At 52.4% G+C, this 13823-nt stretch overlaps 1 protein-coding gene across 1 annotated transcript; it reads right to left on the bottom strand.

The window, feature by feature from the left end:
- Positions 1-7259: 7259 nt before the first annotated feature.
- WFDC2 (WAP four-disulfide core domain 2) lies at positions 7260-13363 on the bottom strand. The gene is made up of 4 exons (XM_012657910.1): positions 13258-13363; positions 12506-12649; positions 9528-9680; positions 7260-7374 (listed from the first exon to the last, which is right to left on the bottom strand). The coding sequence occupies exons 1-3, from the start codon at positions 13334-13336 to the stop codon at positions 9529-9531; spliced, it is 375 nt and encodes a 124-aa protein (XP_012513364.1). The 5' UTR covers positions 13337-13363; the 3' UTR covers positions 7260-7374; position 9528.
- Positions 13364-13823: the final 460 nt, after the last annotated feature.

The raw sequence follows: 13823 nt of genomic DNA on the forward strand, positions 1-13823 counted from the left end.
TGACAACTGAATGCAATGGCAGGATCCAATATTTTCTTTTGTTATAAAAGACATTATTGAAACAATCGGCACAATCCAAATAAGATCTGTAGCCAGGCTTTATGGGCGTGGAACCAAGTCACACAAGGCCCTGCACTCAGAAGGACCCTGCATGTAGGGTGTAATTCTCTGTGGGTGTCTTCTTAAAATTCTCAAGACTTTGAACTTGTGTTTGGTACATAAAGATCAATGGGACCATGGAGCACGCCAGGGGCCTTGGCTCAAGAGCAATCCCACCTCTTGCTGTCCCCCAGGATGGGTCCTCTGTAGCCTGCTCTGCACCCCCTGGCATCCTGGCTTTGCTCAGCCTGCCACTGTCCACCTTTGCTCCTTGACCGCTGCCACTTGAGTGGCTTGAGTCCCATTGGCAGGGGGAGGCCCATGTTCTGCCATTTGCTGGCCATTCCCGTTGGGGATGGTCAAGCAATCTCCACCATCTTGATCTAAACATCCATGTTATAGACACATTTTCTTATTGCACAATTAGCACCATCTTCCTACACAAGTTACATAAAACTGAGACATCATGCATGCACAGTTCTGTTGCAATAGTGTCGTGATGGCCAGTACCCAACATGTCAGCATGCAGAAGTAGTTATTGCCTGGGCCTCAAGGCCTAGGAGGAACTGAGCCCAGGAGATGGGGCCAAGACCTTCCTTAATGTCCCATGGACGCTTCACAAAAGACTACAGAGAGGCTCTTGGTCATCACTTAGAGAAGACAACACACCTGTAGATGTCAGTCAGCCTCTCCCAGGCCACCCTAGTGGGCTCATGAACAAAGCTGCCACATGACAATGGTGCGGATTAAGCCTGGGGCCAATGGCATGAACTTCCCACTTAGCAAAGCTGACTTGGCTACCGTCACTCATGGTATACCATAAGCACACCAGCAGTGAACTTGCTCCCCTGGTGGCCAATCTGAGCCCTGATATGGTGCCACTAACTGGAGGAGATGAACCAGCTACCTGGTGACGGGTACATTGAACCCCTCCCAGCAGGAAGGAGGAAGTGAGTGATTTGCCTTCCCTGGAATAGACATTCTGAATTTGGATTTTTTTCCTTGCCTTCCATGCTCTGCCAGCACCAGTATCCACAGAGTTGCAGAATTCCTTAATCACAGCTACTGTATTCCATATAATATCGTTTCTAGCAAAGAGCTTCTCATTCACTCGTTCACTCATTTGTTCCTTTGATCAAAAAATATCTATTGATTTCCCACTCTATGCCAGACACAAATTGGACAAACAATGATGCTTTCCTTCAGAGAGCTTACATTCAGGATGGGTCAAAGACAATAAACAATAAACATAGTAAATAATTAAATTATATAGAATAATATGAAGTGAAGGATGCAATGGGGGAAAAGTAGACTAAGGGGAATTGGGAGTGCAGAGGTTGCAATTTTAATAAGGGTGGTCAGGGTGGGCCTCCTTGAGAAGGTTATGCTTGAGCAAAAACTTGAATGAGATGAGTGAAGGTTAACCCTGCAGATATCCGGGGAAGAGTGTTACAGGGAAAGAAAGAAAGGAAGGGCCTGTTATTCGTGGGATTCGCCAGTCTTATCATGTTCTCCAACACCTAGAAGCAGCTGGACTTACAGAATAGTGCAATGATCGGCCGGTGTGACACTATAACTTGGAGTTAAACTTCTAGTGGGTAAGGTTCTATCTTGCAGGATGCCATACCTGCTCCAGATCAGCAGCTAACATATGGCGCCGTTTCTCCCACAGCAAGAATAAATGGATCAGAGCAACCAGAGGGTATCTTGTTATTAATCATAATGGTAGATTGAGTTATTGGCCCCAATTCATCACCCCTCCACACTCAAGGAATTTGCAGTTCCTTCCACTAGAGGCAGAGTGTATTTCTCTGCCCCTTGACTTTGGACTTGGCATGTGACTTGTTTGGCCAATGATATATTAACAGACACGATGAAAGCAGAGACTTGGAATGTGCTTGTCCTTCGCCATCACTATGGGAACATGCCTCAGGTAGCCCTCGGGTCCAAGAAGGTCCAGCCAAGCCCAGCTAGATCAGCTGAACCCCAGCCGACCCACACACGTGAGAATGAGAACAAGTGACTTTGAGTTGGCTTATAATGCAATATTACTAATGGATAGACGACCCTCTTAAATGTTGTGTGCCTCTCACTCCTATGTCTCAGGGCTCTATACGTTTAATGTTTTGGAAGCCAAGGAAGGAAAACTTCCATCAAGGGACACAAGAAAGATTTGGTTAGGGAAGCTAAGCCTTCCACCTGGCACTTTTGAGGGGGCCCCATACCTCATAGCACTGGATGAAGAATTTTGGTTTTTTTTTTTAACTACCCTTTTACCTGCCCTGGTGTGGTAACCTAACTGCCCTCCGTGGTTCCACATCACCTCCTGTAGTCTACTTGCAACACAGCAGCCAGAAGGGTCCTGTTCAAACCTAAGTCAGATCACTCGTCCTTCTGCTCAAACTCCTCCAATGGCTCCCAAAACCACTCGGAATAAAAGCCCAAAGCCCTGCAGCGACCATGGGGCCCTCACGCTCTGTGCCCACACCCCCTCTCTGACCTCAACTCCTCTCATGCTCCTGACCACCCATTCACTCCAGCCATGCACACCAGCCTCCTGCAAGCCCCTCAGACTCCCTGAGCACACTGCGGCCTCAGGTCCTTTGTCCTGGGACTGCCCTCTGTCTGGATTGCTCCTCCCATAGCTTGTGACATAGATGATGTCCTATTTAGCTCACTACTTGAATAACGCCTCATGAAGACCTTCCCTGACTACTCGCTGCAAAATTATCACCCACCTCTTCCCCATCCTCCGGACTTGCTACTCCTTTTACCCACCTTGATATTTCTCCATAACTTTTCCACCACCTGACATGTTATATATGTGCTAGTTCATTCATTTATTGACTACATCCCCACCACACACACATACACCCCCCACACCTCCTTCATGTCAACCCCCACCACCTAGACCAGAACACATAGTGGGTGTTCAATAAATATCTATGGAATCAGTGAGTGCCCCTGATGATGCTGTTTCTCAAGCAGGACTATCCCCTCCCTCACTGCTCTGTCTTTAGGACTCTATTTTTCAAGCTCCCGCTCACTTGTGAACTTCTTACTATCCCTCCAACCTCAAACCTGTACTTTCCTCCAGAACAGCTGTTTGTTCCTACGTAAGTATTACCATATCTGGCCCTCTGGGCTGGAGATGGGCTTTGGAGGCATCAGTAAAGCGGTTTGCTGTTGGAAACAGGAGGAGGTGAATGCAGGAGGAAGCCCTGCCCTGAGTTCTGTTGGGGCAGCCAGGCTGAGTCGCTCTGGGAGGGGCCTCGAGGATGGCAGTTCCATCTGGATCCACTTGTTTACCAGGATTCCTGGGCCCTGGGAGCCTTTTCCTGGCCAAACTAAACCTTCCTGTGGTCTGGCTACATCAAGCACGGCCCATCAAGACCTGGAAGAGGGGGAGGAAGGGACAAGTCCACAGCCCCTTTCTTCTTTTCTTCCCCTACCCCAAACAAAGACACTCAGAGTCCCTGACCTACAGCATTCACTTGGCCACAAAAGTTGATCAAAGAAAGATCCTGGGGCTCCCCATCCCTCCCTGTAGCACTGCTGTAGGTCTGTGTCAAGCCATGAACACGGTTCTCTGTTCCACAGGATGGGGTTTGTTAAAGTTGTCAACAGTAAGGCCTACTTTAAGAGATACATGGCCAGGTGTGGTGGCTCATGCCTGTAATCCTAGCACTCTGGGAGGCCAGTTCAAGACCAGCCAGAGCAAGAGTGAGACCCCATCTCTACTGAAAACAGAAAGAAATTAGCTGGACAACTAAAAATATACAGAAAAAATTAACCGGGCATGATGGCGCATGCCTGCAGTCCCGCTACTCGGGAGGCTGAGGCAGAAGGATTGCTTGAGCCCAGGAGTTTGAGGTTGCTGTGAGCTAGGCTGATGCCACAGCACTCTAGCCCAGGCAACAGAGCAAGACTCTGACTCAAAAAAAAAAAAAAAAAAAAAGAGATACCAAGTAAAATGTAGAAGACAAGAGGGTTAAACTGATTAGGATGCTCAAAAATGCTTGGTAATCCAAGATAAAAATAAGTATAGCACAGCCAAATATAGGAGGAGAATTGTTTAACAAACAGATATCATTTGTCAGATTGTTTATGCACGCATAGAAGGGGATACGATAGTCAGTGCGGCATGTGCTCATGAATTCCCAAAGTATGGTGTGAAGATTGGCCGGCCAGGTTACGCTGCATCGTATTGTACTGGCCTGTACAACATGCTGGCTGCAGGTTTCCCAGCAGGTTTGGCAAGGACAAGATCTATGAAGGTCAAGTGGAGGTGACCAGAGAGGAATACAATGGGGAAAGCATTGATGATCAACTTGGTGCCTTTACCTGCGATTTGGACGCAGGCCTTGCCAGAACTGCCACTGGAAATAAAGTTTGCAGGCCCTGAAGGGAGCTGTAGAGCTTGTCTATCCACAGTAGCAAAAAAATTCCCTGCTTATGATTCGGAAAACAAAGAATCTGATGTAGAAGCACATCAGCCGTCAGAACATTGCAGATTCTACGCAGTACCTAATGCAAGAAGATGAAGGTGCTTGCAAGAAACTACTCTCTCAATACATAAAGAACCACATAACTCCAGACATGGTGGAGGAAAAGTACAAAGCTCACGCTGCTACATGAGGGAATCCAGTCTATGAGAAGAAGCCCAAGAAAGAAGTCAGAGAGAAGAGGTGGAACCATCCCAAGAAGCCCCCAGCCCAGAAGGAAGATCGGGCCACTCAGAAGAAGGCAAACTCCCTCAGCAGGCCGCTGAGAGCGAAACCAAACAACCATTTTCTATGAAGGTTATTCAGATAAAGACAATAAACTTATTGACCAAACAGCTTAAAAGAAAAAAGTTTGGTTCTAGGCCAGAGGCTCCTCCTGGTCTACACTACTCCAGTTTTCTCACCCACCCCATTCCACCCCTCAGCTCGCCTTCCCTGGCACATCCTTCCTGTCCACTGCTGGGATCCCTGGCAACCTCCACCTCTTCCACCCCGCGAGACCCCTGGGCCAGGGCCCCCTTAAAAGAGCCCCATTCCTCTTAAGGCGCTGGTGGGGGACCCCTGCTCAGGGTGCCCCTGGCAGCCGTCTCACTCAGTAGAACTTCAACCACCAGGTCTGACATTCCACAGTTAGCACTTTGTTTCTTGAGCTAAATAGGGGTAGCGAATTTGCCTGCCAACCCCAATCAATGGGTAGCTGTAGCAGCTGCCTGCAGCCCGATGCTGAGGACTCTGAGATCATGTATGGGTTCGTGGAAAGGAGGGGCAGGAGTGATTCGGAGGGCAGAGTGGGTGCTGGTGGAAGGAATGATGGCATGCAGACAATGCCTGTACCACCCCTGAGTTAGACGTCACCCTGCCCGGCCTGTCTTTCAGAATGCAAACCTGGGGAAGGAGAGGAGAAAGTGGGGATAGGAGTAGTCACACGCTGTGTCCTAAGAATTCTTCCCAACCCATCACTAGGTGCCACTGTGTCGGCCTAAAGGGGATAGAAATCAGAAAGGGGGAGCTCGAAGAAAGTCGGCGCTGCCATCCACAGCCAGGGAGCTGTCACCTGCACCAAGGATCTCCACTTCCACCGGGGGACTCTTTCAGCTTTGTCCCTGGGGTGGGGGTGGGGGTGGGAGTGGATGGAGAAGCCCTGGGGTCTCATCTGGCCTCTGACCTAGGGCAGGGACCCACGAGAGGATGAGGAAGATAAGGCTGACCGGACACCGAGACAGGTTGGCCGTACACTCCAGACTGTCCCACTCAAGCTGCCCACACCTCTCGCGTTCTGCAGCCGGTAGAGGAGCAGGAAAGGACATAAAGGTTGTTCCCAGGGAGCCAGAGTCACAGCCATTACTTCCTTCCTCTCCTTCCTCCTCACTCCAAAGGCTAAATCCACACCCCAGGGATTCAAGTGAGAAATCGCGGCAGTGGAACAAGTGTGGGATTCTGGCGTTGGATGAGCCAAGTTCAAATCTAGGCCTTCAAAAGGCTGAAAGCAACCCAAAGCACCATCAGAAGTGTGGTTAGATTCTGGGACATCTGAGCCATGGAACACTACGCAATCACAAGAAAGAATGAAGAAATTCTTTATGCTTTACTATGGAGTCAAGGCCAAGATACATTGTTAAGTGAAAAAAGCAAGATATAGCACAGTATGGAGTGGCTGACAAGTCACGTAAAATGGTGGGTAGCTGAGAATTTTATACCTATATATTCTTAGACAGAGAGAGGTGGTGGGGAGAGGAGGGAGGGGGAGGGAGAAATAGGCATAGAGAGGGATGTGTAGAGAGAGGAGAAGGCTTGAGAGAGAGAATGGGGGGGATGGAGAAAGGACAGAGAGAGGAGGGATAGAGAGAGAGGAGGATGGAGAGAGGAGGAGGAAGGGAGAGAGAGAGAAGGCTAGAGACACTGAGGGATGGGGGAATAGAAAGGAGAGGAAGAGAGGAAGAGAAGACAGAGTTGGAGATACGCATCTGAAAGAAGACACAAGAAACGGATACCTTTGTCTCCATACAAAACACCTGAGTGGCTGAGGTGGGGGCAGGGAGTTAGGGTGAAAGACACTTATCACTGTATACCCTTTTTTTAACCTTTTGAATTTTGATACCTATGACTACATTGTTTATACTAATTAGAACCTTGATTTAAAAAATGACAACAAAGGACTCTGGCTTGGCCATCTTCTTTCTGTGCGGGCACAGGCAGGTGGTCTCCTGGAGTCCTGGTCTGTAGCAGGGACTGTTATTATCTGCTCTGTTTTGAGAAGCCAGGAGGTCTCATAAGCCAATGTCCCAGCATCATGTCTGGCACATAGGATGAGATGCTGCTGCTGCTGCTGCTATCAGAACTGCCAGTGATGGATCTGAGTGATGTTGGAAGCATCCCATCCCCTCTCTGAGCTCAGTTTTCTCATCCATCACCCCAGGAGAATAAGGACCCACCTCACGGTGTTGGTGTGAGCATTCTCTGGGGCATGCTAATCCCCCTGAGACGAACCCTGAATTAATGACCATTGCTTCAGAGTCAATCCCTCCCTGGCCCTTGTGCCTGGATGATCTGGTCGCTCCCCACTTGCCCGCCCACCTCCGACCCAAGCCAGGGGTGACAAAGACAGAATGTGCTGAAAGTGGTTACTTTATTGACTGGAAAAGGGAGAAGCGTGATCAGCCCAGGAGGGAACACAGAGGCTAGAAAGAGGTGAGAGCAGCCGAGCCGGAGCCAGACACAGGGTCAGGCAGAAACGTCCCCTCCCCACTCTCCAGGCTGGTAGCCGCTGGAGCTGGAGGAAGAAAATCAAAATAATACCATCAGCAACATTATCCGTCACATTAGACAAGAGTCCCCGCAGCTTAAATCCTGGACCAACTCCCCTGCCCCCGCCCATCCTGCGTACCCACACAGCAAAGCCATGCCTTGTTGGGGCTCTGCTTGCATTTTCCTACAGGTTCTGGATTCATCTCCTCTGCTTCAGACCATCCCCAGGGCACACCTGGGCATCATGGTCCCTGCTGACCAATGTGGCTTTCCTGAGGGGCCATGGTCATTTATCTCCCTTAGAATCTCTTGACCAACAGGCAGGTCCACCATGCCTTCATTCCTTAGGTTAAGCTGAGATTAGCTGATCAAATAGATTTTACCTAGCCCCATTTTATAAGCCAGATAATTGTGGCTCTGGGAGGTGAAAAGGCTGGTTAAATGTCAGAGCTGAAATTTGAACCCGGATCTTCATGACTGCAGAACACACCCATGGGGTCAGCACTCATGAAGGCAAGAGACAGTTGGCACGGTTGCAGTGCTCTGGGCCCTAGGGAGACCATGTTCCCTCTGAGGCACCAAAGAGCATAGCCCCTCTCTGGGCTTCCGTTTTCTCACGTGAGCACTATTGGATCCCATCAGTGATCTTCGGGTTCCTTTGCTGAGAAATTGTTAAAGGTAGCACATGACAACAATGAGATTTCAACCCAAGAGCACTCCCTAGTTCCTGCTCTTTCTGTTCCCTCCCCGCTGCGCTGCACCAGACTACCTACCCTTCATCCATCTTTTAGGACCGGCTGAGGGTCACCTCTCTAGGAAGCCTTCCCCAACTGTCCCTGCGCCATCCTCCCCCTGCCCCTGCCTGGGTGACATTTCCTCCAGTTTTCCACAACACTCAGGGCTGACCACAGGTAGTGGGAGTGTCACCCATCCATCCGCCTCAGCCTCTGGACTGCTAGCTCTGGGCAGAGATGCGGTCCCCTTTCTGTCCCAGAGCTGGCACAGAGCCAGTGGCATGGTGCTGATTGCCCAATGGGCCGACTAAGCATTTGCTTCATTGTTTTGTTTTTCCTTTAGTTCCTTACACTTACTTTACGACTTAATATTGTTTTATTTTAAATTATATAGGAGGCCCCATAATCTTTTGCTTTCAGTGCCAGAGCCACTAGAGGCAGCCGTATTGAGCCCTGGCCTGCCACAAAGTAAGTGCTTGACATGCTTCAAACACATGTTGGGTGAACTGAACTCAAGTCAGCTGATCTCATGTTTGTCCTGCAAAGCCAAGCTCTTTGGTGAAGCTCTCCACTGGCCATGCAGAGAGCTTCCTGCAGCCCTAACCCCTCCAGCCACTGTCCCCTTCTCCAGGACATAACTGCTCCCTCAAAACCCAGCTACTTAACTCCCCCTTGCTTCCATCCTGGTCCAGGTCAGTCGCCTCCAAACAGGTTCCCTGCATCTGCCCCTGCCCTCTGCAGTCCATTTGTCACACAGCAGCAGGAGAGGTCCCTTTCCAACGGTGCAGCATCTCCGGGTCAAGACCAAAGTCTTTACGATGGTCCATATAATGACCTCATAAGGCTTCAAGTGAGCTGCCTGCTCCCTCTTACCTCGCACCCTCTCTCCTTAGTCCCCTGCCCTGACCCACCCGCTTCTGCCTCTGGCTGGTCCTACAGTGCCCAGGGGTGCTCCTGCCTCTGCACCTGCTGCTCCCCCCACCGTCCCCCGCACATCCCCACGGCTCCTTCCCTCATTTCCATCAAGTCTTATCCAAATGCCACCTTCTGGGTGGGGCCTTCACTGACTGTCCCATGCAAAAACTACGGCTCTGCTCCCTGCCCCCATCCTTTTTACCCCCTTCTCTGCTTCCTTTTCCTCCTGGCACTTACCTGCCTGCAACATACTACAAAATCTGCTTGCTTATTTGTTGTTTATCGCCCGCCAGAATACAGACCCCATCAGGGAGATATTTTCATCTAATCTGTTCACTCCTGGAACACCCTCAGCACCTAGACTGGTGCATGACACGTGATAGATGCTCAAAAGATATTTGTCGAGTGAATGAAAGTAAATAAATAGACAGGTGAGCAGCCATGTGTTCGCCCAGGTTTTCCTTTTCAACCTGCTGCAAGTACCATCCCACCTAGGCATGAATGCACCTCCTCTTCCCGCTTCACCCACCTCAGAAGTTGGGAGTGACACAGGACACCTTCCCGCAGCCATTGCGGCAGCATTTCATCTGGCCAGGACACTGGCTGTCCACCTGGCACTGGTCCTGGCAGAGGCCAAGTTGGGGGAAGCTAATGTCCACCTGGGGGCAGGAACCCTTCTTTTCTGGTAGAAAAAGGAGTAAGGGCAGGTAAGCAGAGGGATGCAGGGCGATGAACTGTGTATCCGCAGCATGACCCCCCACTGCTCCCCACTTGGCTTCACAAACAGCACGGCTGCCTGCCTGGGTCCTTCCCAGGGGGCCCGAGCTGTTCTCAGGGCCCAGGAAGGCTGCCTGCAAATCGCCCCTCCTGCTGCTGCGAGATGGTTTTGGAATCGTAGGACCTCAGTTTGAGCCCCAGCTCTGCCATTTTCTACCATTGTGGTCTAGGGCCAGAAATCCCCAGAGCTCCAGTGTCTTTACGTGTCAGTGGAATCAGTGCCACTCACATCACGGGGCTGTCGTGAAAGCAGTGGAGGCAAACGTATTATTTCTCCCTGAAAAATCAAACCAGTCTGTAATAATAATGAGGAATTGTGACAGCAAACACTTAATCAGCACCTACTACGTGTGGGCATTACGTTAAGCACTTGACACATATTAGCCCCTTTAATTCTCACAATAATTCTAAAAGAGGGGGAGGGGTCTGTTAATATTTGCTCATGTTAGAGATGAGGAAATTTAGGCACCGAGAAGTTAAGTAATTTGCCTAAGGTCATATAGGATTGAGGCAGGATTTGAGCCCCAGGAAATCCGGCTCACCATGCATCGTGCTGCTATGTAAACTGTACAGTGCGGTGCGCGTGCGAAGGGTTACACACATCTTCACTCACTGCCAGAGACCCACTCCCACTTACGATCACTCAGCACCATGGCCCTCTGCATGTACTCACTCATCCACGCACAAACCACACATCCTTCCACTAACACACACACACACACACACACACACACACACAAACGGCTAACACTGCCGAGATGTGCCGTTTACAATGCACTCTGTAAAAACTCATTATCTCCTTTAATCCTCACATCAAAGATCTCCTTCGTAGGGGATATTTCTAAACCTGTTCATATCAGAGTCGAGGAATATGGGGCATAGAGAGGTGAAGGGGTCACACAACACCACACTGCTGGTCAGAAGTAAAACCAAGACCTGAGTGTTCTAACTTCTAGCCTTCTAACTTCCATTTACACACGCGCGCGCACGCACACACTCACGCACTACACTACACTTCCTGAGTCAGGGACCGGGAGCCAGGCCCAGCCAAATATAAAACACAGGCACCAACTGGGTGATTGGCTGCAGGGGACAATGAAAGTGGCTGACAGAGTCCTCACTTCCTAGTACAAAGAAATCTGTTCTCTAGAAAAGAGCAGGAGCTGCCAATACTGGGCTACCCTGGGACAAAAGGGAATAAATAGGGAACAGTTTTGGAACAAAACATACCACTGTGTATAGAGTATCTACTCACTAATGAGACACTTCACATGTATTATTTCATTGAGCACTAGTGTCAATCCGATAAAGTGTGGGATGATCGTTCCCATTTTGTAAACAAGAGAGCAGAGGCTCAGAGAGGTAAAGCCACTTGCTCGGGATCACACAGCTAGAAAATGGCAGAACTAGGATTCAAACCTCCAGGCTCCCTCCCTGCTTCAGGAGGCCATCTGGCTTTGTCTCTCTTCCAGCCTCAGTCTGTCCACCTGAGACAAGGGAACAAGCTCTTCATCCATCTAACAGCAAAGACCCCTTCCTTTGCCCCACCACCTCTCTCATCTGTCTGCCTACTGTTTTCTCTCCCAACCTTCTGGTCCTCTACTCCGGTCCAGACCCAGAAGTTGCCCCTGCTGGGCCAGTCCTCCCTCCACTTCCCTCCTCCCTGCTCATCTGTGTCTGGGGTCTCTGAATTGCACGCCTTCCCAGCCTATGCTGGCATCTTCCGGGAAATAACAAAGAGGAGAAACCACAGGGGCTGTACTCCAGATAAAGACCAGTAGTTACGGTACCTGGTTCTGCCCAGGTCATATCCCTTCCTCTAATCCTCAGTTTTTCCTGGAAAATGAGAGGCTTAGAGTCTATGCTGCCGAAGGCCATTTCCTGCTCTGATCTGAGTCCCCACAACTTGTTGGAGACACTTGCACTCTAGCAAGTACAATACCTTCGACGAAGAACCCAAGCTCTCTGTCACTCAATCCTTAGCTTGGAAGAGATTGTTTTAAAGGTGAGGAAGGGGGATCAGGTGCCCAGGGAGGAGTCCTGACTTTCTCCAAACCACGCAGCCAGTAAGCGGGAAACGCAAGCCCCTCACTGTGACTCCTGCGGCCACGGGATGGCGGTGTGACCTCGGGCAAGAACCTTTCTCTCGCTGACCTCACTTCCACATCTTTAAGACGAGCTGGGCGCTCTCCTAACCTGTGCAGTCCCTTTCCGCCTGGAGGCAGCTGGGCGCTCTCCAAACCTTTGCAGTCCCTTTCCGCCTGGAAGGAGGAATCTGGGGAGTCTCGCCCTGCCGGGCGCTCCCAGTCCTTCCCCCTCGGGGCTGGGGGAGGCCCCAGGGAAGGGGCTCCGAGAGGGGTGAGCCCCAAGCTCGGACGCCAGCCCCGGGCTTCCCCGCAAACTCCAGCCGGCCCGGGGAGGAAACTGCGGCCCCTGGTCCCCGGGCGCAACAATGTCCCGGCTGTGCGTGCCCGGAAGCCCGTCATGCACCAGAGAACCGAATCCAGCTAGGGGTGGGGGGCCTCCCTCCCCCTCGGCTGCGCTTCAGCGACGCCTTTGTCTCCCCCAGGGCGGGCAAGGGAGAGCCCGGGCGGATCTGGTTTGATCCGCCTTGACTTTCCCAGGGGTCCCCTGGCCCTGGGGCGCCCCTCTTCCAGGAACGCGGCGCTCCCGCCTCCTCCCAGCGCGGCGCGGCCCCGCCCCGGCCCCGCGCGGGTCGCCGGGGGTTACCATTGGGCACAGAGCAGACGGTGGCGCAGCCCGCCGGGCAGCACTTGAGGTTGTCTGCACACTCGCTGTCGGAGTGGCACTCCTCGGTACAGTTGAGGTTCGCCTCGAGTTCGGGGCACACGCCCATTTTCTCTGCTCCTGTGCCTGGGAGGGGAGGTAAGGGACAGTCAGCGGTAGGGCGTTGCCCCAGTCCCAGAGGATGCCCACTTCCTGCTCCAAGGGCCCCAGATCTTAACTACAAGGAATTCCCAGTCTCTGACCCTAAGGTTCCCCTTAAGCTCCCCAGAGGGGCTCACCCCAGGCCAGGAGCCCCTGACACCTCAGAGTACAAGATTGCCCTAACCCTTGGCCTCAGAGTCCTCCAATCTCAGTCCCTAGGGGATCCCGCACCACTGAGCGTCTAGGTCTCCGGGACCTTCCGATGTCTAGGCAGAGCACGCTCCAGCCCCCCAACCCTCCCGCAGCCACAGAGTACCTGCCTTGAGCACAGAGCCCCTCCTCCAAATTTCAGCCTTCCGTGGTCTCCCCACCTCCAGCACCTTGGACCTCACACCCTAGGCTCCAAGGGTCACCACCTTTGGGCTTCAGGGGTCCCCAGATTTTAGTCTTCATGGATCTCCCCACTTCCGCCCCAGGAATCCCCACTTCCCCAGCCCCCAGAGAGGCTGCGCCTCTGCTTGGCTCGGTCCAGACAGTTCAGACGCTAGCGGCTCGGCCCCTCTGGGTGCCCGGCCTCTCCCCGCCCCACTCACCTGTGACTGGGGGGAGGTCGAGCAGCAGCAGGCCAAGGAGGAGGGCAGCGGTGAGCGCGCCGAGGCGACAGGCAGGCATGGTGCTGCGCCGGGGCAGGCGGGCTGCAGGTGTGAGCGGCCGCCCAGGTGGGGGATTTGACCGAGCGCGCGGGGGGCGGGGGACAGGGGGCAGGGGCGGGGCCGAGCGGGAGGCGCGCGGGGGGTAAAAGGCTCAGCAGGCACTGCGGTTGGGCTGCCACCTCATGCCATTTCATAATTCCCCGGGATCAGGTGTCACTCTTGGCCCCGGTGGGAACCAGGAACCGAAGCAGCTTCCAGGCCGGGAGCAGCTCGACCAGCCGCAGCCCGACCCTTGTCCACTCCTCTCTCCCTTCCTCCTGGGGCCTTAGGGGGCAGCAGGAGGCGCGGGCCCCGCCCCAAGGCTCCTGGGTTCCTATCCAAGACTCGGGGGTCTCCTCGGAATGTCCCGGTCGGGGGTTGAGGAGGAAAGAGGTGATAGAGCAGGGGATTAAGGGGCTGGATTTGGAGTCAGCCGGACCACAGTGGCCCCTTTAGGGACTGGCGAT

This window comes from Propithecus coquereli, unplaced genomic scaffold (assembly GCF_000956105.1).
Source record: "Propithecus coquereli isolate 6110/MARCELLA unplaced genomic scaffold, Pcoq_1.0 Scaffold566, whole genome shotgun sequence".
NCBI classification, from domain to species: domain Eukaryota; kingdom Metazoa; phylum Chordata; class Mammalia; order Primates; family Indriidae; genus Propithecus; species Propithecus coquereli.

Bases quoted from the DNA above. Each gene is read 5' to 3' on its own strand.
- WFDC2 (XM_012657910.1), bottom strand. From the start codon at position 13,336: ATGCCTGCCTGTCGCCTCGGCGCGCTCACCGCTGCCCTCCTCCTTGGC. The intron at 12,650-13,257 runs GTGAGTGGGGCG...CTCCCCTCCCAG, and splicing joins CGACCTCCCCCCAGTCACAG to GCACAGGAGCAGAGAAAATG. The intron at 9,681-12,505 runs GTAACCCCCGGC...TTTTTCTACCAG, and splicing joins CGTCTGCTCTGTGCCCAATG to AAAAGAAGGGTTCCTGCCCC.